General features: G+C 42.5%; 2 protein-coding genes across 2 annotated transcripts; one reads left to right on the forward strand and one right to left on the reverse strand.

Moving 5' to 3' along the window:
• Positions 1 to 788: 788 nt before the first annotated feature.
• Positions 789 to 3,177, forward strand: DYNLL1 (dynein light chain LC8-type 1). Its single transcript, XM_064272289.1, has 3 exons — positions 789 to 912; positions 1,141 to 1,278; positions 2,744 to 3,177. Exons 2-3 carry the CDS (start codon positions 1,147 to 1,149, stop codon positions 2,879 to 2,881), a joined length of 270 nt encoding a protein of 89 aa, XP_064128359.1. The 5' UTR covers positions 789 to 912; positions 1,141 to 1,146; the 3' UTR covers positions 2,882 to 3,177.
• COQ5 (coenzyme Q5, methyltransferase) lies at positions 2,692 to 22,538 on the reverse strand. The gene is made up of 7 exons (XM_003419258.4): positions 22,316 to 22,538; positions 17,846 to 17,995; positions 14,422 to 14,643; positions 8,744 to 8,850; positions 7,067 to 7,155; positions 6,352 to 6,463; positions 2,692 to 6,268 (listed from the first exon to the last, which is right to left on the reverse strand). Exons 1-7 carry the CDS (start codon positions 22,515 to 22,517, stop codon positions 6,167 to 6,169), a joined length of 984 nt encoding a protein of 327 aa, XP_003419306.1. The 5' UTR covers positions 22,518 to 22,538; the 3' UTR covers positions 2,692 to 6,166.
• Between the last annotated feature and the right edge of the window lie 612 nt (positions 22,539 to 23,150).

Here is a 23,150-nt window from a genome sequence, read left to right on the forward strand (position 1 = left end):
ACAAGTAGGTGGCTTTAACAAACGGAAATTTATTTTCCCCCAGTTTCAGTGTCTAGAAGTCTGAATTCAGGGTGCTGTCTTAAGGGGAATGCTTTTTCTGTCGGCTCTGGAGGAAGGTCCATGTCTCTTCTCGAGCTGCTGCTCCTGAACAATCTTCATGTGGTTTAGCATCTCTTTTCTCCCATCTCCCTCTGATGGTTTGCGTTTAATCTTTTATATCTCAAGAGATGGACTCAAGAGATACCCTGCACTAATCCTGCCCCATTCACATAACGGCCCCATTCCCAAGCGGGATAGTAACCACGGGCATAGAGTCGCTATGAGTAGGAACAGACTGGATAGCAACGTTTTTTTTTTTTTTTAAATACAGGTTAAGATTTACAACACATATTTTGGGGGGACATAACTCAATCCATAACGTAGACCTAACTTCCCTAGACAAGCTGTATTCGAGGACACACCCTGGGAAAACCTCCGTAAATTTGGGATCAGTTCCTTGGGCAGAAGCCCCCCTCGCAGCCCTCCAGCCGGCTCAGAGGACCTGAGGATCCCGCCCAGGCTCCACCTTCTGGGTGAGTGGGCCTCGCGGCGCGCGGCCCATTGCCCGGGCAACCGACGCCGTGAGCGGTGCATTGTGGTTTGCAACAAAATGCGGGCGAAAGATCCTGGGGGAACCATTGAGCCAGAGGACCAATGGGAGCATCCCGAGGGCTACGTCAAGCCAATAGGGACGTACGGCGAGGGGCGGGGCCGTCGGGAGCAGGGCGGGGCCTGGGCACTAGGCGGCGACGTCTGGCGTGGGGCGGCTTAGATGCGCCACGGCTTCGGTAGCGGCGGCAGGTCCCTGCGGGCTTGAGCCTCTCTAACCTCTCCCCCAGGAGACCGTCGCGGTTGGCCTGTCCCTGCTCCACGGTGAGAGACTCGGGGCTTCCGGGGAGGAGGGGCGCCTCGCTGGCTGGTTTCGCCCCCCCAGCCCCCGCCAGACTTGTCGCCGTGCGCTCCGCGCGGCTCGCGCCTCTCGCGAAGTGGGTTGGGGGGCGTCGTCCCGGGCGTGGCGCGGGGGCGGGCTGGGGGTGCCGGCGACCCGGAGGCGCGGCTCACACCCCGGCTTCTCACTCCTGCCGGGGCCTCGCTCCCCAGGTAACCATGTGCGACCGAAAGGCCGTGATCAAAAATGCGGACATGTCGGAGGAGATGCAACAGGACTCGGTGGAGTGCGCTACTCAAGCGTTGGAGAAATATAACATAGAGAAGGACATTGCGGCCCATATCAAGAAGGTGAGAGCGGGGCGCGGGGGTCCGGGCAGGTGGCGCGCAGCTCGGCGAGTCGCGACTTAGCCCCTCTCCCGGATTCTGCGACCCAGAGCGGCTGGCAGAGAGCCTTGGGGCAGGCCGGCGGCTCCGAGGCGTAGAGGTTTCCAGAAAGCACGCAATCGAATTTTGCGCTCTTCTGGAAAAGACCAGACCCTCGGCGCCCGAAGTTTTTTTCTTACCGCCTCTCGGCGGGGAAAAGCGCCACCTAGCAACGGTTTCTAGGATCAGGGAGCAGCGGTTCCCCCTTCTGCAGGATTCCTGTGTCGATGATCCATCTGGGTGTTCCGAAGGGGGGAGCTGCGTGGGTGTTTCCAGCCGGGGCCCGAGGGGAGCTTGCCAGCCTTCCAGTGGGGAGTCAGTCGACAGTTGAGGGAAAGTGGGTGGTAGTGGTGGTTGGGGGCGGGGGGGGGGTTGGTAAATGGCAGTCTGTAGACAGCTGGAACGACTGCCAACTTGTCGTGCAGTGTTTGCTGGAAGGGAAGGAAGTTGGCAGCCTAAGCCGTGGGAGGGCTCCAGTCGAGACTGGGAAGATGAAACAAATAAATAAATACCTTTTCTGACAAGCACAGCGCAGTGTATTTATCTAGCTTGTTAATAGACTTAAAAGAGGTATTTGTGTGAAGTGTAACGGGAACCAAATTTCGCGTAATTCACCACAGAAACTTGTAAGAATTTTATAGAAATAGATTAGCTTTGGCCCCTGCCTAGACAGTCCACCTAATAACATGCTACAGCCTCTTCGGGTAGGGGAAATAGGGAAAAGTTGTTCTTGCGACTTGATAGCCTTGTGGACCAGGTGGAAAGGAGAGCTATCTAAATTATAATTAAGGTGGAAACTTGACCGCTTGGCTCTCAGATTCCGCTTCCAGCATTTTTTTATAGGGACCTCGGATGGCTAAGTGTTGCCTTAAGTTTAAATTTTGATCCTCAGGTGCTAATTGAGGCTTTGTCCTTTTCAATGTCGATTATTTTCAGTGATTCAGGAGCACAATTAAAATTGTGATAAGGAATGAATTCTCATAGGGTACTTTGGGCCAAATATTTACCATTTTCTTGCGTTTTGGGTGTTTGCACACAATAGTAGGATAGCTTAGTTGGTTCTGTTTACACATAAGAACATGATAAACACCAACCGTTGTTAGCTGTTGTTAATGACTATTGTAGAAGTTAAAAAGGTGGAATTAATAACAAAGAGCCCCTGTCTTTGAGGCTGCACTTCCTGACATTTACTTCCCTAGCCCGCCTCAGACTACAAGTATGTTTGCATTAATGCGCTATGTAGGCGACTTGGAGGTGGGGAGCATTCTTTCACTCCAAGAATCTGCAGATGCTAACCTTCCTCCTTTCTGCCCCTACAGGCTCTGATTTATCCAAGAGGGAAGCTCTGACCTCCAGTTCGTTCTGATTTTTTTTTTTTTTTCTATTTCAGGAGTTTGACAAGAAGTACAACCCCACTTGGCACTGCATCGTGGGGAGAAACTTCGGTAGTTACGTGACACATGAAACTAAGCACTTCATCTACTTCTACCTGGGCCAAGTGGCCATTCTTCTGTTCAAATCTGGTTAAAGCATGGACTAGCCCACACACCCAGTGATCCATCCAAAAACAAGGACTGCAGCCTAAATTCCAAATACCAGAGACTGAGATCTTCAGCCTTGCGAAGGGAACGCCTCCATCTTTGTACCTTTGTTGTGTAGTTTTGTACAGGGCCTTCTCTGTACTAGTTTGTTGTGGTTATAAAACAATTAGCAAACCGGCTTACATTTGTATTTATTTTCTATTCCTTATTTTCCCTGCCTTATGTTTTTTCTTTCCTCACAATCCATTCCTTTCAGAAAAACAATAAATTTGTTGGAGATGTGTGTGTTAGCTACAATTTGTTCAAATAATCTAGGGTTGAAGGTGGTCTATCATTTAATCAGGGGTGAGTCCTTAAGGTGAGTTTCTGTGAGATAGTTAATTCAGTACTTACCTCTCACCCATCTGCAACATAGAAATACAGGTTGAGAAACACAGCAGAGAAATTTGTATTAAATTTTACTCCTAACCTGGTAAACACTATCCTTAAGTGCTGATTTTGTTAAAAGGTGTTGGTGTAGAATGTTCTGGGTCTTAATTCCGAGGTGGTGGTGGAGGATGTGTAGTGGTAGTACTTTAGCTGAGCTTTTTACATGTGTAAAGTGGAAGTAAGTTCAGAATTGAAATAGGGATGCTTTGTTGGGCTGTGTGCTGTTCAACTCACCCTCCCCGCAAAGGATGCTCTAAAGATTGAAGGTGGTATTAAAGGGCCTTGAACCACTTTGAATGCCTGGTGAGAATTTGCATTTCTAACAGGTACCTGCGCAGTGCTAATGCTGTTGGTTAGGGACCAATTCTGAGAACTAGTAGAGCAGTGGCTCTCAATTTATTATACATAAGAATCACCTGGAGAGCTTGGTAAATGTAGGTTCTGATTCAGTGAATTGGGTGGAAATGCAAATTCAACGGGTTACAACCAATTTGAATCCTTGGTATTGAAAATGAAAGCATTTTTGAGTAGTAGCCTTCCATATGCTTCTAATAAAGTCTTTACAGGAATTAAATGTTAACCTGCTGTGCTGTGTTTTAACTAGCTGTGGTTAGAAACCATTTCACAGATGTGAACTGAAGCTTTCTTATTAAAAAACCAAACCCAACCCAGCCCATTTATGTCGTTGATTCCGATTCATAGTGACCCTATAGGACAGTAGAACTGCCCCACAGGGTTTCCAGGGCTGTAAATCTTAATGGAAGTGGACTGCCACATCTTTCTCCTGCTTTTATTAAAAGACGTAAAGTTGTGGGTAAATAACCATTAACAGTTCCCTGCTGTCAATTTTAGGATGTCTAGTCTTCCTGTGAAGAAAACCAAATATGGCAGAGTTGGCTTATAGAGGAAATAGCCAGAGGCTTAAGCAACTCACACCTGTGTTGGGGAATGGCAAGGACCATCCTGGATTTCTAGGTGCCGCTGGTCTCAGTGTTCAGGTGAGCTTTTTAAGATCTTCTGTTGAGACCTGTAAGGTGCAGTTGAGATTTATGAGCAGTCAGGCTACCTCTGCACGGAAGAGAGTTACAGATTTGAAGTGATAGGTGATGACTCCCTCGTACGAGCTCCACCTTAACAGCATTAGGTCAGTACCATCTTTTGAAGTTTATTAAAACTTAGGGTTTTACAAGTCCTAGTGAAGTTGTGCCACATTAGGACTGACTTGGGAAGTATCAGGGTAGAGGAGCAATACCTGTTCTATTGTTTACTGTGGCAGTTAAAATGGGCGGTGAGTTTCTTTGCTGCCTTGGCAGGAAAAGGTGACATACTGTGGGACCTCGCTGGATTGGGGTGATTCAGGTTACCTATGGTAACTGTGTTATCATAGTTCATCTTTTTCTATCACCTTTTTCTTTTCTAGTAATGTGGCCATATTTCTATTTGAAGCCCAACAGAAACTTATTTGCATTCCTAAGCTGTATCAGCCTTATCCACAGTTAGCCCTATTCCAAATTGATCTGTCCCCAGCACAGACCTAGAGGTGATCAAGTTCAGACAGCTCGACATTAGGGGTTCTAATTTAATCCGGCCCATGTCTACTGTCAGAAGAGGCAGCCTTTAACTATTTTATTTTTTGATTCAGATGTGAGAAGACCATGTTACCATGGAGATAGGACTGGGCTGATGGTTTACGAAGTTACTTTCAGTGCCTGCTCCTTCCTACTAATTATAAAGGCCAATAGGCTCCAGCTGGCTGAAGAAAAGATGTAAGCTAAAAGTTTTTCTAAGGTTTAGTATTTGGTCAAATGCACTTAGCTGCTGTTCTTCAAGGTAGGTTATATATAAATGACTGTGTATTGAAGCTTTTCAGTGACTGACAGTACATAAAAAACTACTGTGCTAGGCCAGGAAGCACCATATCAGAAGCTTTTTCAAGTAGCCCTGAACTAAGTTATCCACAAGTGACAAACTGCTAGACTTCTGCAATTTCTTAGCAAGACCTCCCCAAGACATTAGATTTTATCTGTTCTCCAAATATTTATGGCTTCATTTTAACATCAAAGAGTGGACTGTATTAAATAAGAAACGAGCTCTGCGCAAGTAACTGGAGGTGGTTAGGCCAGTTGCAAACTTTTTTTTGGTATGAAACCCTTCAAATATTTTCTGACTAAGAATTCCCTATAGAAGACAGGAAAGCAGGAGTTTGCTGGTCCATTTTTTTTTTTCAAGTATTTAGTGAGTTGTTTTCCTTATGATAGGCACTGAGGATACAAACGTCTTTTGGCTGAAGAGAACTGAGAGAATATTTCCCCCACTCCCTTCCCAAGGAAAAAGGATAAATACCGCACAAACTGTAAACTCATTTACTGGTTCAGCACAGTTTTAGTAGTTATTGCTAGCCCTCTGATTTGGGCCTTCACTTTTGGCCCCAGATTCAGTCCTAGGATGAAAGGTTAACTCAGGTACAGTTAGGAAGTTTTCTCGTTCAAATCATCATCGATTTCAAATGATCTTTTATCTCCCTGGAAGGCAGCACTGACAAGCTACAAATACACCTCAAGCCTGAGCTTCAGTGCTGGTTTTGCCTCAACCACACACTGCACAGCCAAGAAAAGTTAGCAGGAGTTGAGCAAAAAAACAGACCAAATATCCCGGGGAGAAGGTCTGAAACAGTTCCTGATGAAAGCTATGATAAAGTGACAGAAATTGATTTCTTTCACTTTGAGACTGGTCACTCAGAACACGAGTTCAAGGCACACATCCTTAAGAGGGGATGTGTTGCTGCTGGCCGCCTCAGCCAGATTATCCCGCAGTTTCAGGCTTTCGACAGGATCAGTAAGGAGTTACAGTTTGAAGCCAGAATGAATGGCCACGATTCCTGATGTTAGACTTTCATACGTCACCTTCTGAAAACCTGCATCTTCTATCATCTCCTTGAACTCCTCCTAAAACACAAGAAAAGATAATAGCAAGGATTGTGTGGATTTCAACTTGAGGGCATTTGTTGTAAGCTATAGAAGGTTTATACCTGAGGTGGGAACCTTCGGATACTCTCTACAAGGTACTGGTAGGACTTCCAGTCTCCTGCAATGACCTCTCCCATGACAGGAATGACCTGGAAGCTATACAGATCATAAAGCCTGAACAAAAAAACAAGAAATTAGATTAGAAAGTGCCTCAATTTCAATTTCTTTTGTCAGGAAGCAAGGTCTAGGCCTGGGGTCTCTAACTCAAATGGCTACAGGGGCCAAGCAAGTACCTGAGATGAGTGGGCCAGGTGTAAGATCAATTGGGAGTGGTGAGGATGTGGTGAACAGTACAGTTAGGAAGGATCACTGAAATGGAGAAGGGCCAGTTACTACTCAGCTCTCTGACTATTGCCATGCGGGAACATGAGCCTACCCAAGGTTGCCATATAGTCTGCTTTCTCAAGTGAAGCCGAAAATCCAGATTTTTATGTGAAATTTCCCGAGAATTCCATTTTTTAAAATAGCATGTGAGTCCAACAAAATACACATGTGGTCCAACTTGAGATTCTGGTTATTGGATTGTGACTCTTTTGGCCTAGATGTTGTCATTCAGAACTGGCTGGCCTCTGAAATGGCACCATCCCTGGGGGAATCTGAACTGTGAGGCAGGAGAGTATAAACTTTTACTGGCTGTTTCCTATTTTCTATTCATTCTATCCATTTGGGAAGCCCTTGGCTAGATAGTGAGAATAAAGCCCTGTTAACAATTCTAACCTGGATACGAGGGGATTGTTCACTTGGCTAAACTCCAGACAGAGAAACCGTCCTCCTGGTTTCAGGACACGATGGGCTTCCTGGAGTGCCTGAGGGAGACAAGGAACGGCAGGACATACTCCTCAGGAGACTTAATTTCTTGAGGCCGAGACAGCTTTAGCTTCAGTGAGCATTACAAAAGTTATCATTTATCACAGACCCCTTGTTTACTCTTGTGTGCCGTTAATTCTGACTCATGGTGACCCCATGTGCTACAAAGTAGAACTACCCCATAAGGTTTTCTTGCCTGTAATCTTTACAGAAGCAGATTGCCAGGTCTTTTCTCCTGCAGAACCACTCAGTGGGTTCGCACTGCCAACTTTTCGGTTAGCAGCCAAGCACTTAACCATTATGCCACCAGGGCTTCTTAGAAATTAGCCTTACCATATTCTAATTTTTATTAGGCATTCTGCCACCTGAGACTAGAGGAGGTTACTTTGGGGTAATCTAAACTGACTACAGACTGGTACAACCTCCAGGGAGGGCAATTTCAGAACTACCTATCAAAGTTATAATGGCTATCCTTTTTGATTTAGCAATTCCATTTACCTTACAGACGTGCTTCTACTGGGGAAATGACATGTATATGGGTTATTCACTACAGCACTGTTTGAACAGCACAAGATTAGAAGCATCTTAAATTAACCATTAATCAGAGACTGATTAAATCATGGAATATCTAGACAAATGGAATCTACACAGCTATTAAAAAAGGAGGGGGCAGTTCTCTTTCTGTACTGATGTGGAAGAAATCTCCAAGATGTATTTTTCAGGAAAAAAAAAAAGGGGGTGAGGTATTTATTTAGCATGCTAATTTTTGTATTAAAAAATAAAAAGGATACCCTTAATATACACAAAATATCTTTGCAAAGATAACTGGTGATTGTCTGCGGGGACAGGAGGCACTCATTGGTTGGGAAACAAGCTAGGACACTTCCAATATATGCCCTTCTATACCCTTTGAACTATGAACCTATTAAAAAAAATTTTTTTTTAATTAAAAGAAATAATAAGTTGGCTAGAGACACAGTACAGGTCATGAAAATCAAGCTGGAGAGCACCATAATATCCCACCCAAAGCAGAGCAACCAGGGAACTGGCACCCTCATAATAGAAATGAAACTGTGTGCCTTGTGCATGGTCTTTAATACTTTGAATAGAATGTTCAAGTGGAAATAAAGAACTCCATCAAATTAAGAGTTCGATATTCCCTTCACAGAGCAACTGTAGCTACCTTCTGCCAAAATAGGTTTGATGCCTTTTTCTGTGTCAGATAATTCCAACCTCTGACATGTCTCTGCTCTGCAAACTCACAGGGTCAGTTTCATAAGTGAGAGGAAATAGGTGAACTGTCAGAGCAACACTGGTAGTCTTAAAGATGGTCTCACAGAAATCAAGGCTTCTATGGGGATCTGCTCTGCAGTTTTTTTAGGTTTCAGTTTATTTTCAATTTTCTGACTAGGAAAAGCAGCAACTTCAAGGACTGAGTAAAGGATTAAATGGCCCGAAGTAGAATGGCCATTCCACTCAAGAACTGGGCCTGGAGAACCGCTCTCACTTTCCTCATTCACTGTGGGTCCACTCCAGGGGAACTAATCTCCTAAGAGGCACACAAGCCAAGGATGCAGCCATTCATACCAGATCAATGTGTGTTACATTCCGGATCCCAAAGGCAATGGAGTAAACATCGAACTTGTCATCACCAAAGGGCAGTTCTTCAGCATCTCCCAATACCCAAGCAAGTCCTGAAAGAGAAATCATTTCTCAGTCTTGGTCTGGGTGACTGTCCTCTGCACCCAAGCACCTCAATGCCTTCTCCACTGGATTCCTGGCCACTGTCTTCATGGTGTCCTCTGATCCTGAGAACTTGAAGTTGGTGTTTCTGAAGCTTATTAGGAGCTGAGTCCTTTCCCCAGGGTTCTTGGAGTAGATCTGATGCCTACCCACAAGTCCTCAGGTGGAATTTTTGTCCAGCTAAGTAAGTGTTGTATATAGACCACTGTGGTTAAGAGTCTAGGTTCTGGGTTTAGAGTGCTCATGTTCTAATTCCAGTTTCACCATTTATTAGCTGTATAATCTTGAATAAACTAGTTTGTCTCTCCTTGCCTCAGTTTCTTCACCTGTAAAATGAACTAGCACCTACTTCATAGGGTTTCTGGAAGGATTAAATGAGTTTCTCTAAGTACAGTGGTTAACAAAACAAAACAAAACCCGTTGCTGTTGAGTGATTCCCACTCATGGCAACCCCATGTGTTTCAAGGCAGAACTATGCTCTATAGTGTTTTTAGTGGCTGTAATTTTGTGGAAGTAGATTGGGAGTAACACAGTGGTTAGCATCATTATTGGTTCTGCTGGACTCAGAGAATCAAAGTGTCTAGAACGCAGATCTTGATCATGAATTTACAAAATACCCAAGGGCACCCCCTATCAGATCTGCAATGTCCTGTAAGGACCCTGACTCTGCTTTAACATTATTCAACCAGCAGACACAATATATAACAGGAAGGCTCTATAGAGGAAGGTAAATGAAAATAACCTTTCTGGAAAGCAAACTGGCAGCTTGCTTAAAAATAAGAGCCTTAAAAATAAGAATACTGTTTGACCCAGCTATTTAATTTTAGGACACTGACCATCACCATCAATCATTGTCATCACATCATTGCTACCAATACTATGTGGCAGGGTCTGTGCTATCACTTCATATGCATCTTTATATGTATTATTTAATCCCATCCTCACACCAATCCTATGAGAGTTATTATGATGATCTTCATGTTTCTGGTGAACTAAGTACCAGAAAGGTTAAAGTAGCTTACCCAGGGTCACACAGATGGATGGAACTCTGGTAGTTATATCCTGAAGCCTGTGTTTTTAACAACCATAGTATATTGCTTCCTGCTGAGATGGTTATTATTTTTTCCATTTTATAGATAAGGTAATTGAGAGTTAGAGAGTTTAAACACTTGTCCAATTAGTAAATACAATTAGTAAAAAAATTAATAGATGCATGTAAAAATTTACAAATAAGGATGTCACAATATTGTGCTGTACACAAAAACAGAAAAAAAATGAAAGATCAACTGGTTGTTGGTTAGAAAAAAAATGAAAGATCAACTGGTTGTTGGTTATGTGAACTGGTCATATGAATTATGAAACATCCATCTGGGGGAGTATCATAAAAATAATTATTTTAAAGAATTTTTAATGACATGGAAAAATCTCGTGATTAAATGCTGAATTAAAGGAAGATACTATTTTTACTAAATTATATATACAAAATATTCTCAATTTTATAAAAAGAATGATTAAGAAAAGGACTGGAAGGAAATACATGAAAATACTGAGGGGCATCTCAATATCGGGCTTATGAGTGACTTTAAAAAAATTTTTTATTGTGTTTTAGGTGAAAGTTTACAGAACAAACTAGGTTCGCATTTAACAATTTTTATGCAAATTGTCCCATGACATTGGTTGCAATTTCTACAATGTGTCAGCATTCTCTTTGTTTCTGTTCTGTTTGCTCTGTTTCCATTGATCTAGCTTCCCTGGCCCTCCTTGCCTTCTCATCTTTGCTTTTGGGTGGATGTTGACCGTTTAGTCTCATATAGTTGATTGTTTAAGGGAGCACATTGTTCATGGGTAATACCGTTTATTTTATAAGCCAGTCTAACATTTGGCTGAAAGGTGACCTCCAGGAGTGGGTTCAGTTCCATGTTCAAAGGGTATCTTAAGGTGATAGTCTTGGGGACTCTTCCAGTTTCTATTGGTCCAGTAAATCTGGCCCTTTTTAGAAATTTGAATTTTGTTTTACATTTTTCTCCCATTCTATCCAGGACCTTCTATTGTGTCCCTGGTCACAGTGGTCAGTAATGGTAGCTGGGCACCAGCTAGTTCTGGTCTCAGGCTAGAAGAGGCCAGGGTTCGTGTGAGCTATTAGTCCTGTGGGCTAGTTTCTTCTTTGAGTAACAGTTTCATTCTTTCTCTTTTGCTCCAGATGAGCAGAGACCAACAGTTGTACCTTAGATGGCTGCTCACAAGCTTTGAAGACCCCAGACACTATTCACCAGTTTGTAAAACATTATGAACAATGTTAGGCCAATCGACTGAGTTGTCCCGTGAGACTATGGTCCTATAAACATGGCGTGGCGGAGGTATCTGATCTTTTCATCTAACCTCGAAACGGGGAAGGAGAATCAAGATCAGCATTGACAGCCCAAAGCTGGTTCCTCTGAGGTGGAGATCATACATACCTCCTCTTTCTTTTTTTAAAAAAAAATTTTACCAATTTTAAAAACCAGCCATCCCTTCCACAGCACTCTGTAGTCCTCTGCTGGGTTCTATAATTCATTGCAATGGCCACAACAGAACTCACAGACCATACTCACAATTATGGGGTTTATTAGGGAATTAACAGGTTAGAATTCAGGATCAGGAAAGATTCAGGATACAGCTCTTCAATCAGGACAGCGTCTTCTCAGAAGTACCCACAGGCAGGCCTCTCTCTGGCCCTCAGCTCCTCAGGCCCCGCCCCTGCGAGGCTTGGGAAAGTGATACAAAGCTCTCTCCCTCTGCTTATAAGTGCCTGAAGATGCCCCACTTCACCAGAAGCCTCCTGTCTGATGGCGCTCAGCCTTTTTGTTTAGTGGGTTGGCAAGCCTAGCTCCTCTGATAAGTGCCTGGTGGCACTCTACTTTGCCAGGAACCCTCCTGCCCAAAGGAGGCTTGCTCCGTGGGTCAGCACACCCACTGTAACTGCCTTACTCCATGACACAGGAAGCCCACCATGCCATCTTGTGCCAGTCTCCTAGTTCTGCCGCTGCCACTTCTCTGTTACTTGCCACCTTGTGCTGTCTCCAGTGTTACAGCTCCCTCTCTGTCTCCACGGTCGAGGAGGTTCTCAGTGCAGGGATACTGGGTCCAAAGAACATGCTTCACTCCTGTCTCTTTTTCTTGGTGGTACTCAGGTCCCCCCTTTACGCCTCTGGGATGGCTCATTTTAAGCCTTGTGGGATGGCAAAACTGACCAGTCCCCTTGTAGAGTTCCATATACCTTATTTGCATAGTCCCACCCGCACCAGGGTGCCAAACACCTTACTTGTATTATTTACAAGCTAATATTTGCACTATTTTATATAGTAATTATTATGTATATAATATACTAGCAAGCTAATATTAGCATTATTATGTATATGAAGGCTTTTACTTTAATACTTTTCCAAAATTATGGATTTCTAAAATATTCTAAAATATATCTCTCAAATATGTCACTTTTATAATCCATCAAAAAGACGTTTTTAAAGGTCCTGCCTTCAGAGCTTCCATCTGGGGAGCCATCACACACCTAACAGTGCTACACATAAACATGTCTTTACACATTAACTTTTACATTTTTAAAAATCATTTCTAGGATCCTCCTATGTAGTTTCAGCTTTTTTGGCATGATATTTTTTGCAGTGGCAGTTATTGGAGATTGATGAAGGGGAAAGATAAAGAAGACTGTACTGTACAACACTTAGAGTTCCTATGCAGGTAGATTAGCTTGGCAGTTAGGACACCTTGAAGGGCAAACCATGCTAAGAAGAGATGGTTCCAGAAACAGAACATCACCTATCATTTCAGCACCTTTGTTCTCCATTCTTTATGGCTGAGCACCAGTAAGAAGGGAAACACGTGTCTTCAGTAGGAGTAAGAAACACAGTGCCTTTGTCTCAGAACACTAGACTGCCTACCTCCTGATCAGTGTTGATGGTTAACAAAAGAGTCCTTCATCTTGGGGGCCAAGTGGGCTGTGGTTCATCTAGGCAGCTCCTTCAGGGGTGGGAAGAGGAGGAGAAGGAAGAATTGAGCTAAAATAACCATATGCACTCATGGGTGAGGAGGAAAAAAAATGCTGACGTTGACCTGAAGGACTTTAATTTCCCTGTTCTTTATAGCACTGCCTCTCCAGTGGCTGCCTGCAGTGCTTGGCAGTCTTGGAGGAGGGCAGGGCTGGGGCCCTGAAAAGCTGAGTAAACATGGTGCAGCTTCCCTGGTCATTAACATTTTGAGCTTGCAGTGGGCTCCTAGAGGTATGCAGTCGCTCTGACAGCTGCTGTTGAGAGTACTTCAGCAGGGAAGTTTGAGGAGTACTGTTTACTGATGTTTCCTCAACTGTATCAGCTGGGTTCTCTGAGAAGCAGATGTTGAGCTGGAGGTAGGACTGCGAAAGGCTTTTTGGTATTGTAAGAGACCACTTACATGAAATACCCAGAAGTGGCAAGTGTATACAGACCAAAGTTTATTAGTGGTTACCAGAGGTGGGCAGGAGGGAGGCGGGAAGAAGGACTCCTTGCTTAGGAGATACCGAGCTTCTGTTACAGGTGAGGGAACAAATGTGGAAACAGAAATATGACGGTTGCACAACATGATGGACGGATTAATGCCACTGACTGTACATGTGAAGAATGTTGAAATGGCAAATGTTCTGTTACATATATATTCAACACAGTAAAAGGTTTTTTTTTGGAGCAACACCTAGGAAAGATAGAAGCCAGAGGAAGCAACCCTGGGCAGGGAAAGCCTTTAGGCTGCAGTGCAGATCTGACTGAGTCTCAGCTTACTTAAAAGGAGCTAAGTAGCCCTGGGTGGTGCAAATGGTTAAGCGCTAGCCCCAAAAGGTTGGCGGTTTGAACCCATCCAGAGGCTTGGCAATCTGCTTATGAAAGGTTAAAGGTTACAGCCACAAAAACCCTCTGGAGCACAGTTCTATGTTGAAGCACGAGGCTTCACTTATTTTTTGGAGCAAAAAGTGCCTGTGAAAGAGTCCCACATAAAAATGAGGCCCTGGCAGCCCCTCAGTGCAAAGAGCCTGCCGTTGGCTTGCCAACAAGTCTTTTCTTTACAGGATCCCAGCCACGCACCTGCTCAGCTTCCACGTCAATCAAACTATCCTAGCGTTGATGGCGGATACAACAGCATGCAAACAGGAATGATACAATGGGGTCACCTGGGAGCTGCTGGGAATTGAAAGCACAACTTCCGTCTCAGGCCCAACAGATCAGAAGATTCAGTGCCGGTTTGGGATCTGCCATTTAAAAGCTGTGTGACTTGAGTGAGACACTCCATACCTTGGGCTGTGGTTATCTCCCCTGTCATGTGTGGCTGGTAATCTAACTCACTGACTTATTGAAATCACTCTGCCACACAAATTATCTTCAGTTCCTACCTAGAAGTTTCTGAAAGCTGGAAAAGAAAGCAGTTCAATGTTCTTTATGCATTCCGTCTTATTTAATAAACACACATGCACCTTCTCTGTGTCTGCTTTCTGGAGGACTTACCAGCTTTGTATCCTTGAGCACGTGCTTTCTGCTTTCCAACTTTGAGCATCTCTTTGTTGATGTCACAGACCATGACATGGGAGCCACCCAAGGAGTCCTCTTCACTGTGATACTTTTTGGCAATTTCTTCCCAGGATAATGTCTGTTGGGCTCTCAACTGCCTCTTCTGCTTCCTCTGATGCTGAGCCTGAATATAATTAAGGAACCGGAATGCAATATCACCTGTGGGAAGCCAATAGGAGGAAAGATGAAAAACCACAAAAACAAAAGGCAGCAACAAAGATAAAGTGGTTGATGACTGTGTGAAAACTGAAGTTTCTACTCATCTCAGTGGTAACTTTTCTTTTTTTTTCCTGTGGCTAATTTTTTTTTCAAGATGACATTTTATTGTGTTTTTGATGAATGTTTACACAGCAAAGTAGGTTCCCATTTGTCAATTTCTACACAAATTGTTCAGTGACATGTTACATTTTTTCACAATGTGTCACATCTCTTTAATTGCTTTCTGGTTGTTCCATTTTCAGTAGTCTAGTTCCCTGTCCCTTTAACTTCTCATCTTTGCTTTAGAATAATTGTCGACCTTTTGGTCTCATATAGATTTTTTTTAATGGAGCACTGTTTTCATGGGTAATATCCTTTATTTTGTGTGCCAATCTGTTATTTTGCTAAAAGGTGACCTCAGGGAATGGTTTCAGGGTGATAGTCTCTGGGAGTTCTCTAGTCTCAACTGGCCCAGTAAGTCTGGACTTTTTAAGAATGTGAGTTCTGTTTCACGTTTTTCTCCAGTTCTGTCAGGGTCGATCTATTGTGCCTCTGATCAGAGGTGTTGGTAGTGGAAGCCAGGCATCATGTACTACTTCTTTTTTTTTTTAATTTTTTATTGTGCTTTAGGTGAAAGTTTACAGCTCAAGTTAACTTCTCATACAAAAATTTATACACATATAGTTTTGTGATCTTAGTTGCAAACCCCACAATGTGACAGCACACAATCCCTTTCCATCCCAGGTTCCCTGTGTCCATTTGACAATCTAGTTCTTCTGGTCTCAGGGTAAATGAGGCCATGGCTCATGTAGGCTATCAGCCCTACAGACTAGTTTCTTCTCTGAGACTTTGGTTTCCTTCTTTCTCTTTTTCTCCCAACAAGTAGAGACCAGTAGTTTTTATCTTAGATGGCTGCTTACAAGCTTTTAAGACTCCAGATGCTACTTACCTCACTAGGATGTTGAACACAAACTTTGTGATGCCAGTTCAATGTGCTGTCCCATGAAAACTTTTTTTTTTTAACAGTAACTTTTTAATGTCTAAAATTCTTATGAAACCTTTTTGAAAAACTGGACAAGTAATACATGGACACATTCTTACTAAAAATGACTCAATACCTAAATATATGGAATAAAACTAAAATCTCATTCCCTCTCCTTATCCTCTCCAGACATGACAAGTGTCTTGGTGTATAGCCTTCCAGTCTTTTTCTTATAATTTTCATAAAAGAAACATACGTGTACAGTTACAAGCAATAATTTCCTGCCCCGCAACTTCTCACACGCAGTTCAGTTCCCCGGAGATGATCTCTTCTAACTCTTTTACCTGTCTCTTCTGTTGGTTATGGTTATTTTTTTACTTAACTAATCAACTGCTGTCAAATTGACTCTGACTCATGGCCACTCCATGTGTATCAGAGTAGAACGGTGCTCCATAGGGTTTTCAATGGCTGATTTTAAAGAAGTAGATTGCCAGGCCTTTCTTCCAGGGCACCCCTGGGTAAACTTGAACCTCCAACCTTTTGGTTAGCAGCTGAGCATGTTAATCATTTGTACCACCCAGGGACTCCTTTCTTTACCTAACAAATTCACAATGATATCCTGCCCTCCATCTCTGCTTACCCCTATCTTCTCAACATACTTATAACATTTTTCGTAGTTCCTCTATATACCTTTAAAACTTGGAGCAATAAACTAATCATTATTTAATTTCTTGTTCCATCAACTATGGACCTTTATCTCTTGACTCCCTCAATCTTCCATCACATGTACTTTTACATTTCAAGACTGAAACATTTACCGTTTGTTCTATAGCTATAATTAAGTCTTCCATGATAGTTTAGGCCTAAAAATGGAAAATCAAAAGTGTTTCCAATATTGTGACCAGGTAAAAATTGTTCAGAGGAAAGTCAGTGATCTCTGGCATCATATTCCCTTTCTTATAATTCTGTTTCCTTTTCTTTTTTTCTTGCACTATTTGCAAGAAATATATTCTTAGGTGTTTCCTGTCTCCACCCAATGAGGTATTCTTCAGCCACTTTTCAAAATATCAAAATACATTTACATGTATTGACATGAAAAAAATTAAAAATATAAACAAGAATCATATTATATACATTGCTATACAATTTGGTTTTTTTTCTTCTCACTATGTCTTTCCATCAGTACTTCCAGGTTTTCCTTCCTTTTAGATGGGTATATAATATTTCATAGTATAAAAAAAACCCAAACCCTTTGCTGTTGAGTTGATTCTGAATCATAGCAACCCTAAAGACCCTATTGGACAGAGTAGAACTGTCCCACAGCTGCCTGGTGGATTCGAACTGCTGACCTTTTAGTTAGCAACTGAACTCTTAACCACTATGCCATGAGGGTTTCCATTTCATAGCATAGATGTACCTTAATTTAAAAGTATTTCCTTATTAAGGCAGAAATAGGTTGTTTCCAACTTTTCACTATTACGAAAAATGATATCATGAGCATATATTTTCTTGCAAGTTTTTTGTGACCTAGAGTTGGAATTGCAGGATCATAGACTATATGCATTTAAGATTTTGGTAGATTCTGCTAAATTGTCCCATACAGGGCAAGGTGTGTTACTGCCCTCTAAGCTTCTGTTTGGGGAGAGGGCCACACCAACAAAGCCGCACATAAACATGTTTCCAACATGGAGTTTATTCATTTATAATTTAACCAGGGCACCGACATCAAGATACATTTAGAAACCCATGACACGTTTCTATCCAAGTAACAAAGGACAATACATAAACAATTAAGCTCTTGATATCTGATGTGATAATGGATTAGGCAGAAAAGGTTGCCTAGAAAGCTTGTGTGGTATGGTAAAAGATCTCTCCCCAAATAAGAGGGAAAGTGGGTTAAAGGTAAAACAGTCATTTAGATGGTGAAACATCACTGGAGTAAAAAATTGGTCTTTTTATTTTTATAATCCTGTGAATTCTAGAAAAGTGAGAAACACAAAGCTGATATTCAATCCTTTTGGCTGATATTCAGTTCAAAAGAAAACAGTAAGTTCTAAGTGTATCAATTTTCAATGACCATCTTCACCCTAATGACAGGTGAGCTAGGTCATTCCAACAAGAGACATTAACTTGTGTAAAACATGCTCAGTGGCACCCAAGGATACGAAACTAGATTATTACCTGTGCCTCCAGCAACGTCGAGCAGCTGGGTCCCAGGAAACGGGTGCATCTTCCTGAGCAGCAAATCCTTCCAAACACGATGGATACCAAGACTCATCATATCATTCATCACATCATACTTCTTGGCCACGCTTTCAAACACATGGTAGACTAACAGGGAAGATCACATGATTGTGCTATTAATACGGATTAATGCGGACAAGTCCTAAATAAATAAGAAGGTGCTTTTCTCCTTGAAATTGCTGATCTTTGCTAGGTGAAGCTAAGCCATAATGCTTGGTGCCCAAATTTACACCTCTAAATTACCTCTTTTAAAAGAGACTGAAAAGTACTTTATGTAAGAAATGACTTTTCTGCTGCCTTACTTATCTTTATCTAAGACTACTACCTTGTATAATGCTATGCACACACTTGGTACTAAATAGGTGTCTGTTTCTTAGAGGATGAGGGGAAGAGAGTTGAATACAGTTTTCTAATGGTTTTTGTCGATCAGCAAGCAACATCATGATAAATGGCGAAAAAATGAAGAACAAAGATGTCACTTTGTTGACTAAGGTGCACCTGACCCAAGCCATAGTATTTTCAATTGCCTTATATGCATGCAGAAGTTGGACATCGAAAACAGAAGACAGAAGAATTGATGCATTTGAATTGTGGTGTTGGTGAAAAACATCGAATGTACGGTGGACTGCCGGAAGAATGAACAAATTAGTCTTAGAAGAAATATAACCAAAACGTTCCTTAAAAGTGGGGAGGGGGGAAACTTCACCTTGCTTACTTTGGACATGTCATCAGGAAAGACGAGTTGCCAGAAACGATAGAGGGTCAGCAAAAATGAGGAAAACCCTCAATGAGATGAACTGACACAACGGCCATAACAACGGGCTCAGACATATCAAAAATCATGAGGATTGGGCAGTGTTCGTTCTGTTATACATAAGTTGCCACGAGTTGGAGCCAACTCCACAACAGCTAGCAACGACAACTAACGGATCAGAAGACCTCAGCTCATCTCTTGCTGTATCACTAAGAAGAACCTCAGGTACAATTTGGTGGGCAGATAGTAAGATGTCAATCAGGGCCAAGTCGGACTGTAAAAGGTCCTTATGGATCTTCTTCATAGGATCAAGATGGAATGTGGAATCTAGGTTGACTGCAGGAAAAAGGAATCTGCTATCCAAGATGCTCAGAAGTTTCCATTTCAAGTACAGGCTACATTTAACTTCTTTGCGCCTCAGTTTCTCTGCCCATAATATGAGAATATTGGTGCCAGCCACCTGTCTCCCTGCAGTAAGGCTGAGTTAGGAAATGAAGGACAGATGCTTTGAGTTCCTTGGATGAAATGTACTGCAGAGATCCAAAAACATGACCAACCTCTTCTGGGAATCAGCAAACTGCAGACAGAGCTCCTCTTCAACTGAAACCTGAAGGCCTGTTCTCAGTCTTGTGATTTCCAAGCTTGTTTTCTTTTGAACTGCTTTTGGGGTATCTGAGAGACCCTATGTCTCAAACAATTGAGTCCCAGCAGTCCTCACTTGACACAGTATCCATATGCACACAATTTCTGTTTCCATAATTTAGTTGAATAACATCAGTTCCCCTACAAGATTCAAGTTTCACTTACCATGGTATATTGACTGGGAGTTAATAAAGAAAGAAAAGAACACACTTCACTGCCAGTTCTTCATCCACAAATCACTGTGTAAATAACAGACACGTACTATGGTCAGTGACCAATCACATCACTTCTTTAAAAGGTTGTTGGTGGCTTGTCACTGTGCATCAGTTCATGCGCAGACAGCAAAGCATGTAGTTGTATTGCCACCTTATCTCCCAGTAACAAACCTGAGAGATATTTTCTAAAAGGGACAAATGAAAAAGGGAAATGGCCAACAAAGATGAAAGTACAGAAAAGAAATAAAAACTGATAATGCCGGAAGTGAAAAGTGAGTCAAATGTCAATAGGGTTATACAAGAAATAGTTGACCATGTGGATACTGACACTGCCATCATTCAAGAGACTCTAAATATGCAGCCAGAGGAACTTAGCGAAGATGAGCTTATTCACATAAACGAGGCATGTAGCTGTGACAAAAAGGTTGACGTTTCCCAGAGGAAGTGATACCAGTAAAAAATTTCAAATTAAAGGAGCTCTTGGAGATATTTTATGACATTGAATGTGCAATAGATAAAATGTGAAAAGCTGATCAAAACCGTTAAAAGATGCTCACTCCATATTGTAAGTTATGCGATGAGAAGGCAGCAAAGACTGATGTAATCGACAAAAATTTTTACAGACAAAACACTTTAATTCACAATATTTCTAATTTTAAAAATAAAAAATTTAAATGAATAAAAATAACAGTAAATCTAATTTTAAATAACAGCATAAAAAAAAATAGCATACTAAATAAATATTCGCTTTCCAAAAAAAAAACCAAACCCTGTGCCTCGAGTCGATTCCGACGCATAGCGACCCTATAGGAGAGAGTAGAACTGCTCCAGAGAGTTTCCAAGGAGCGCCTGGCAGATTCGAACTGCCAGCCCTTGGGTTAGCAGCCATAGCACTTAACCACTACACCACCAGGGTTTCCATATATTTATAAATGACAGTAAAAGAGCTTTTATTGTGTGATAATTTTTAAAAGTCACAGAACAACAGTAATTTTTCCCAGGGATTAAGATCATTGTGCATGATCTCAGCTTGAAGAGTTATTTTACAGTCCTGCATTACTGTGTAGAACACAATCATATTTAGCAAAGTCAGTAACTCTTCCTCTGCTTGCCACTGTGGAGAATGTTGTTTACACACTGTAAAGCCCAACAGAGGTTAGGCATTATTATTACTGTTATTAAGTAGTGGGTAAGAGCACAGGCTTTGGAAGCAACCCACCTGGATTCAAATCCCAGCTCTGTCACTGAGCAAGTAACTTGGGTAAGTGACTTAATATTTCTGCTCTAGTTTCCTCTGTAGTCCCTGGGTGGTGCAAATTGTTAAGTGTTGGCCAGCCGAAAGGTTGGAGGTTTGAATCCAACCAGGGGCCCTTTGGAAGACAGGCCTGGCGATCTGCCTTCGAAAGGGCACATCCTTGAAAACCCTGTGGAGCAGCTCTACTCTGTACACCTGGGGTTATCATGAGTCGGAACTGACTCAATGGCACTAACAACAGTTTCCTCATCTATAAAACTGGGATGATAGTTCCTACCTCATAGGGTTATAATTATAAGAATTAATGTAAAGTTTTTAAAAAGGTTCCCAGCCCTAAATGAATGTTTGCTATCATTTTACTTGGCTTCCATTATCTCACTCCACATGCAGTTATGAGTTGCTAAAGTGTCAGGGTCTGCATCAGGCCCTGAGGATACAGAAATGAATGAGTCATTGTCCTTGCTTTCTGGGGATTCACAGTCCAGTGAAATAAATAATTTGAATTCAGTGTTTAAAGAGGTACAATAGAAGTATGCATTTAGTAAGGTTAAGGTGGGAGGCAACACAATATAGTCTTTTAGACCACAGGAAATCCCATTGTGGGCTCTTTCTCTTATTCCCTGGGTGACTTTATGACAAGTGACTGAACCTCTCAGAGCCTCACCTTATCCATCTGTAAAATGGGCACAATACCTTCCTCATTCCAAAGGGTACAGCTGGAGTTTAAAACAGTTCTTTTTATTTCTCAGGTCTGTGGCACAGGGCTGGACACGAAGAAACTGTTCAACAACATCTAACATTTACTAAACAAAGACTAAGTGCCAGGCACTGTTCAAAGTTCTTGAATGTTTTAGGTAATCTAATCCTCACAAGAAATCAAACGGACGGGTTACTATTATTACTGCTTTGCAAATCTGGAAACTGAGGCACAATTTTCTATTAAAAAAAATGGCCTCTCCCTTTATGGAGACTAAGAACAGGAGCTCTGGAGTAAGATCAAACTGGGCTGGAATACTGGTTCCACGATTTTCTAAACAGCCCCCCAAAAACAAACAAACAAAAAAACCCAAACCCGTTGCCGTCGAGTCGATTCCAACTTATAGCGACCCTATAGGACAGGGAAGAATTGCTCCATAGCGTTTCCAAGGAGCGCCTGGTGGATTGGAACTGCCGACCTTTTGGTTAGCAGCCGTAGCTCTTAACCACTGTGCAACTACAACTTACGAGCTATGTTAGATCAGGCAAGTTTTTGCTTAAACTTTGTCAATTCCTCATGTGTAACATGAGGATGTGATTACCCACCACCGTAACACTAAAAATGAGATTTGGAAATAATGTCTACAAAAGTCCTCATTTGATAGGATTTAGCGAATAATTACTCGCTTAAAAAGAGGGGGTCAGGCTGAGAGACCCGTTGGAGGTCAGGACTGCACAGGCTACGGCATCAGAGCTAATGAGATGTTAAATCAACCCCTAGTTGGGCAGAAGAAACTAGTTCGTGGACCGTCAGATCCCTTCCATCGCCTTCTCGCCCCTTTCACCTTTGCCTCCCTTTTCCTCCTCCGACACCGTTTCAAACCCGAAGTGCGTTTCTGTCGACTGCTTCTCGTGGGACAAGAGCCGCGCACCCAGCGGGCCCCCGGGCCAGGAGCTACGAAGCCCGGGGAGCCGGCAGAACAGCATCGCCGGCGACCACCCACGGCCGCAGTAGTTCCATAAAAGGCAGCTACTGGGGGCCGCCATCTTGGTAGTCGGGTGACAACAACCGGAGAGTGACGTCACGTTGCGGCTCGAGACATTGACGGCGGCCGAGCAGAGACACCTTTAGTCGAGCGAGTTCTGAAACCTGCTATTAAGGAGCCAAGATCTCTGGGATGGGGAGGCTATTTGTCTGTGGATACCCGAAGTCCCTTCTTCTTCCTCTTCTCAAATTGAATTTAGGATTCTTCAGGAATGAGGGGAACCTGAGGTCCCCTCCCGGATGATCCAAGACCTCTCAGTGGACATGTCTCTGAGCCCTGTCAACCAGTAGTACGAGTAGTAACTTGCGTGATTCCAAGTAACTGTTTTCCAAAAAGTCAATTTTTTTTTTGTTGCAGAAGAAGGAAACTGAGTGAGACACTATGTGGTAAAAGGTCGAAATCATGGTCAATTCTCGCAAACGTTGGTATACATAAGACTCACCTAGTCTGATTTTTGAAATGCAGATTCCTGACCTCCAAATACCAGAGATTTTGAATCAGTAAATCTGATATGTGTCCCAGGAATCTTTATTTTAACCCTCTTCTCTGGTGATTCGGGTGCAAGGGATTTGCAGACCATTTTTGAGAAACATAGGCTAGAGTGCTCTGAAAATTAAACATCGGAAAGGCTATT

This window comes from Loxodonta africana, chromosome 19 (assembly GCF_030014295.1).
Source record: "Loxodonta africana isolate mLoxAfr1 chromosome 19, mLoxAfr1.hap2, whole genome shotgun sequence".
NCBI classification, from domain to species: domain Eukaryota; kingdom Metazoa; phylum Chordata; class Mammalia; order Proboscidea; family Elephantidae; genus Loxodonta; species Loxodonta africana.